Here is a 6,000-nt window from a genome sequence, read left to right as displayed (position 1 = left end):
AGAAGCTTTTGAAGTGAACATGATATAGGAGGCTGGTTGTATCACCCAAAGTACATTGTGTGTGTGTGTGTGTGTGTGTGTGTGTGTGTGTGTTTAATGCTTTGTGAGTCCGTCTTGAAGGAAAAGGAAAGCAATTGGGAATTTTTAATATCTATAAAATGCTGGCAGGTGATTAATCAGAACAGGATCTACACCCGAATCCTCTGCAGCCTTTCAATGGATCCTGTCCGACCACCCTTCAGGAGCCCTTCTGGGCACCCATCTCAGTGTGTACAGATGCCAGGCTCTTGGCCACAAGTTCCTAAACCTTTGGACTCAGCTCTGGGCAGGGCAAGACCTATAGGCAGAGGCCACGTGTTTGGAAAGCCCAAGGAACCAAACCCACAGAATGGGACGGCACAAAGGGTAAGACCATGTCTGGACGCTTAGTAGCAGCAGCATGTAGCGTATCAGAGAAAATAATGGATTTCAGAGTACATAGAAAACTGTGAAGTCTTAAATATGAAAATAAGGGTTGGTTTTTTTTTTTGTTTGGTGGGTTGGGTTTTGTTTTTGTTTTTTCTTTAACAAGTAGTGGCATCTTCTGGGTGTATATTTCAAATTCTAATTGGGAGTCTAGAAAAAGTTTCTCATAATGAATGTAGATGGATTTGGATAAATGCCTTAGTCCTCTATCTTATATAAATATACATATAAATATATAAATGATAGGTTTAAAGATACATCCTTTTGCTCTTTCCTGAGTGTTTAGATTTTTATTCTGGATTTGGCTCTGCAGTATTGGCAGCCACTCCTGTCTCTAAGGTAATAATTGTTAAGAATGGCTCTTTCTTTAGAAGACTCTTTGCCCAAATCGTTTTTATTTTTTATTTTTTAATTTACTTTTCTTTGCCCAAATCTTTTAAAAAAAAGAGGATCTTCAGCTATTGCTACTGCTTGTATTTCCTAATTTTATACAGAAATTTCAAGATGTTATTTATCTATGATTAATCTAAAAAAGTAAAGAGTTAGCAAATATAGGGGAAACCTAATAACACAGTATAACAATTTCAAGTAAAGTTGACAGTGTCAAATATATTCTGTAAAAAGAAAAATTGATGACAGTAATCTGTATTCTCACTTGAATGAATTGCTTGAGTCTATATGTGGCAGCTGGAACTAGTGTGACAGCAGTAAACTTTTAAGACTACTACAGAAAAACAGTAGTAAGTTTTGTTGGAGGTTGTTAAAAACACACACACCATATACTGGCCCTGGCAGGGTAGGTCAGTTGGGCAGCATCCCAATACATCAAGGTTGTGGGTTTGATCCCCAGTCAGAGCACATACAAGAATCAAACAGTAAATTCATAAATAAGTGGAATAACAAATCGATGTTTCTCTCCCTCCCTTCCTTTCTCTCTCAAATCAATCAATTAAAAAAGAAGATGATTTTTATTATTTACCAAGACTTTAAGAAAACCATCAGTGATTTTGGGGTTTTAAACCATATCTTGGAATGGCTTTATTCTTTGACTTTCCTCAGGAATCTGTGGGTTTGGTCTCCATGTTCCAAGGACTGGGCCTTGAAACTGTGTCCCAGACCTCTCTGAAGCAGAAAATGCCTTCTTTAGGTATGTAAAACACTAACTTGAGAAAACATGGTGGTATGTATACTTTCCTTATTCTTAAATTCATACAGTTTATCTTCAGAAAAGTAACTATACTTTACAACATGTTCAACTCACAGTTATAGCTGGGGTTTGATCCTTCCATTCAGGTAGAGGCATTTTAGGTCGAGGCTTGACTATCAGTATGATGCGTAAGGAAAAAGAAGAACCCCATCACACTTTTCTGGATCCATCAGTGTTGGCTGCTGGTGATAGCAAGATGGCAGAGGCGTCCATTGGTTGGAATAGGTGGGTAAATTCCCTTTTCAGGGAGCTGTCAAATTTAGCTGAAATGTCTCTGCAAAGGGCAACTCTAAAAAGGTTGGATTAGCTCACAATGCATGGTTTTAAATTAAACAATGGATACTTTTCAAGAGCAGTGAGCAGATACTGATACAGTTAATGATTGGAAAAGGGTAAGAAAGTAGTTCTTCACTGGATACTTCACAGCTTCATTTGCCCTCTTAATAAGTTAACCTGATTGCAGTGGTTCTTTAATCTAAGGGAGTCAAACTCCCACCTCAATTCTGTCGTGAAAGTTGCCTGAGAGTCAGTATTAGTAGCAGTTGGTGGGTGAGTCATATTGGCATATTGGACTTAGAATCCCAATGCTTATGTCCCTCTTGCTGATTCCTCAAGGAAGAGAACATAGACTTGAGGGAATCATTTAGATGGGGCAGAGATAGAAGTATGATTAAGAAAGTCCTGATTTGCTTCTTTTTAACATTTCAGAATGCTTGGAAGGAATTTGGATGTGCCTATGTTACCATTAGGAAGAGCAGCTTGTGGTATAGGCAGAGGCATATACAAAGCTCCCAGTGCTATCAGCATGCCTTCTCGGGGTCCTGCCCAGCAGCCATTACCACCACCTCCGCCTCCATCCTCATCACACTCTCTGGATCGTCTTTCACTGGGGACTGCAGAGCACAGGGAAAAGTAAGTCAGGAGCTCAGCCTCTCTGCTTGGTAGTGATGTGGAAGGGAGCCTTCTCATCTATATATATAAAAGCCAAGTGACCGGAACGACCAGTTGCTATGACATGTACTGCAACAGCCAACTTGCCCAATTGGGGCCCCGATTGGCCCCCTCCCAGCCTCTGGCAGCCCCTGCCCAGCCCCACCCATGATTGGCCCCCGGTCAGCCCTCCCCCTCCAACGGTGGGGCCAGCCGACCTCCTGCGTCCTCCCACCCCCACCAGCCTGGCCCCTATAGGCCCCCATTGGGGTGGGCCGGCCGGACCCCACCCGTGCACAAATTCGTGCACTGGGCCTCTAGTCCTTCCTATGTAATAAAAGGCTAATATGCAACTAGACTGAACAGTGGAACACCTGGTTGCTATGATGCACACTGACCACCAGGGGGCAGATGCTCAACACGAACTGTCTTCTGGTGGTCAGTGTGCTCCCATGGGGAGCGCCGCTCAACCAGAAGCCAGGCTCATGGTTGGCGAGTGCAGTGGCGGTGGCGGGAGCCTCTCCTGCCTCCAGGGCAGTGCTAAGGATGTCCGACTGATGGCTTAGGCAGGGAGCGGGCCTAAGCCGTCAGTCGGACATCCCTCGAGGGCTCCTGGACTGCGAGAGGGTGCAGGCTGGACTGAGGGACAACCCCCCAAGTGCACAAATTTTGTGCACTGGGCCTTTAGTCTATATATATAAAAGCCTAAGTGACCATTCAACTTGTCACTATGACATACACTGACCACCAGGGGGCAGGTGGGGTCACAGCTCGCAGCCGCTTCTTGGTAATGGGCATGTTGGTATTGCCCTAGGATAGGTGCGTGGAGACCACAGCAGAGCAGTAGTGAGCCTACTGAGTGGTGGTGGCAGCAGGTGTAGTGGGGCCAGGATGAGTAGGCACGACGCCCAGCCCAGCCCAGGCTCTTCCCTGGCTGCCTACTGCTTCATGCACTGCTACATCCCTTGGGGGTTATTGGACTGCTGATTTCAGCCCGATTCCCGCAGGCCACACCAAGGAACCCCACCGATGCACAAATCCGTGCACTGGGCCTCCAGTCCTATATAATAAAAGGCTAATATGCAAATCAACCAAACGGCAGAACCACCAGTCGCTATGATGCACACTGACCACCAGGGGGCAGATACTCAATGCCGAGCTGCCCCCTGGTGGTCAGTGCACGCCCATAGGGGGAACACCACTCAGCCAGAAACTGGGCTCACGGCTGGTGAGCACAGTGGTGGTGGCAGGAGCCTCTCCTGCCTCCATGGCAGCATTAAGGCTGTCTGACTGATGTCATCAGTCGGACATCCCCCGAGGGTTCCTGGACTGCGAAGAGGGTGCAGGCCGGGCTGAAGGGTACCCCCCAAGTGCACGAATTTCGTGCACCAGCCTCTAGTAGTAGTATAAACATTATTTCTGTTGTGTCTGAAGTCCTCCATGGATTATCAGTATTGCAAGGTTGTTCGTTTTGGTTTTTTTTGCTCATGGGGAGAATGACAGAGGTGGGACGATTCTGGTGAAGTGAAATGGGATTAATGATATAGAGGTAGTATGTACCAGAGAGTAGACTCGTGACTTTCCATTTCTTTCCCAGTTCTTTGTCATGGTGAAGATAAGGAAATCATTTAGGAAAAACATTCAGCAATTCATTTTTCTCTATAGAATGCATTCTTGTATTCTTAGGTTAGCTGGCCTAGTTTATCTTAGTAATATTACTAGGATAAATAGGATGACCTTGCTTCTTTAATTAGAGATTGCTACTCATTTATCTACTAGCCTTCAAAGCTTGCTTTTGTATGTCTCAATTCTTGCTTTGTGTATCTGTAAGCAAAGTGTAAAATACTACTTTACCCTGTCTTATTTGTGTGTGTGCGCGCGCGCGCGCGTGCGTGTGTGTGGTTTTGTTTTGTTTTGCTATGTGTGGGTGCTTTTGTTTTTTATTTTCCAGAGAGCGTTTTGTGAAGCAGGGATCAAAAGGAATACCTGAACCTTTGGGATTGAATCTTATCAAAATACAGTGTCATAATGAAGCAGTTTATCAATATCATGTGACTTTCAGGTATTCACAGTTTTTTTTCTCTCTATATTGTTCACTTCTTAGCAGTAATGAAATCATTCCCCTGGAATAGCTGAATTTTTTTGGTATAATTTCTGATGAACTTTTCCCCTCACCCCCACAATAATGCATGTACTTGGATCCTTGCAGTAAGTTTAAGGTTAACTTATTTACTTATCTATATTACCAATTCAGACTTTAACTTAATAGGTGCAGTTTTATGCATGAGATTAGAGGTGATTTCCTGTGAAGTTAATGAAGCTTAAGATTAGGACCTTGTACTTAAATAAACCCCCTTCCAAACCTTTTAACTTACTTTGTATCTGTAATTTTGTATTCTTCTTAAAGATTCCCTCTCCCCCAGTGATATAATATGCACATCCCATAAAACCTGGATTCTCCCTACATGAGCCTCATATCAGTATTTGACAGCTCTTGCCCTAGCCGGTTTGGCTCAGTGGATAGAGCATCAGCCTGCAGACTGAAGAGTCCCAGGTTTGAGTCTGGCCAAGGGCACATGCCTGGGTTGTGGGCTATCTCTCTCCCCCTCTCCCTTCCTCTCTGAAATCAATAAAGAAATATATTTAAAAAAATTTTTTTGACAGCCCTTCAGTGATGGTCTAGGGTTAAATTTGAGGATGAGAAAATCAGAGAAAATAACTTTAATGTTATATCAATAACTTTAGACTGAACTTACTTTTTTAAAATTAAAAATTCATATTAGCAGGAGGTTATTAGCTGGAATTGTGAAAATGAGTGTTTTGGAATATCTGTGGAGAAAATAGGAAGGTGGAAGACTGATTTTTGAAGGACAATTACTAATTGGTACAAGAGGAAGAAGTGGAGTGAAACAGAAGAAAGGAAGTTAGGGAAAAATACCCTGAAAGCAGGTTATAAAAACCAAAGGAAGGGCCCATTTGAATGGAGAACAGGTGGTTGACTTTGGCTACAGAAAAAAAGTTATTAAATTTGTTTCTAAGAGCACCCTTGGTAATCTTCTAGTCCTTTGTTAAAGTTATGAAGAAAAAAATAGACTAAAAGAACAAAGGAGAGCATAGGAATAGCCAGTGAATTGGCCATTATTTTAAAAGTCTGTAAGAGGAATGAGAAATCGAATGATAATTAAAGAGGGTAGCAGGATTGCTTTACAGATTTCTATGAGATAAGAAAGCAGAGCTGAGCACATATGACAGGTGAAGAGAAGTATCTAGAAAAGAGGGTGAAATTGAACATTGGAGAGTGGAAAGGAATGGGGATGGGCCTGTTCTGGAAGTAAGGGAAGGAGTTGAGTATAACAAGAGGGAAGAGCCTTTTATCTGGAAATGGACTGACAAATGTT

General features: G+C 43.0%; 1 protein-coding gene across 1 annotated transcript in view; it reads left to right on the top strand.

Moving 5' to 3' along the window:
- Window positions 1-213: 213 nt before the first annotated feature.
- The window catches only part of PIWIL2 (piwi like RNA-mediated gene silencing 2), a gene marked incomplete at its 3' end in the record, with an annotated part of 70,046 nt that continues 64,259 nt past the window's right edge, over window positions 214-6,000 (top strand). The window contains exons 1-5 of the mRNA XM_079772679.1: window positions 214-405; window positions 1,525-1,616; window positions 1,763-1,897; window positions 2,381-2,584; window positions 4,554-4,664. Coding sequence (XP_079628805.1) covers window positions 217-405; window positions 1,525-1,616; window positions 1,763-1,897; window positions 2,381-2,584; window positions 4,554-4,664 — 731 coding nt within the window. The 5' untranslated portion in view covers window positions 214-216. The remainder of the gene's footprint in view (window positions 406-1,524; window positions 1,617-1,762; window positions 1,898-2,380; window positions 2,585-4,553; window positions 4,665-6,000) is intronic.

Source organism: Cnephaeus nilssonii (genome assembly GCF_951640355.1).
Source record: "Cnephaeus nilssonii genome assembly, chromosome: 5".
NCBI classification, from domain to species: Eukaryota; Metazoa; Chordata; class Mammalia; order Chiroptera; family Vespertilionidae; genus Cnephaeus; species Cnephaeus nilssonii.
Note: the sequence above shows the minus strand (reverse complement) of the source record. Positions and strands in the feature narration are given on the sequence as shown.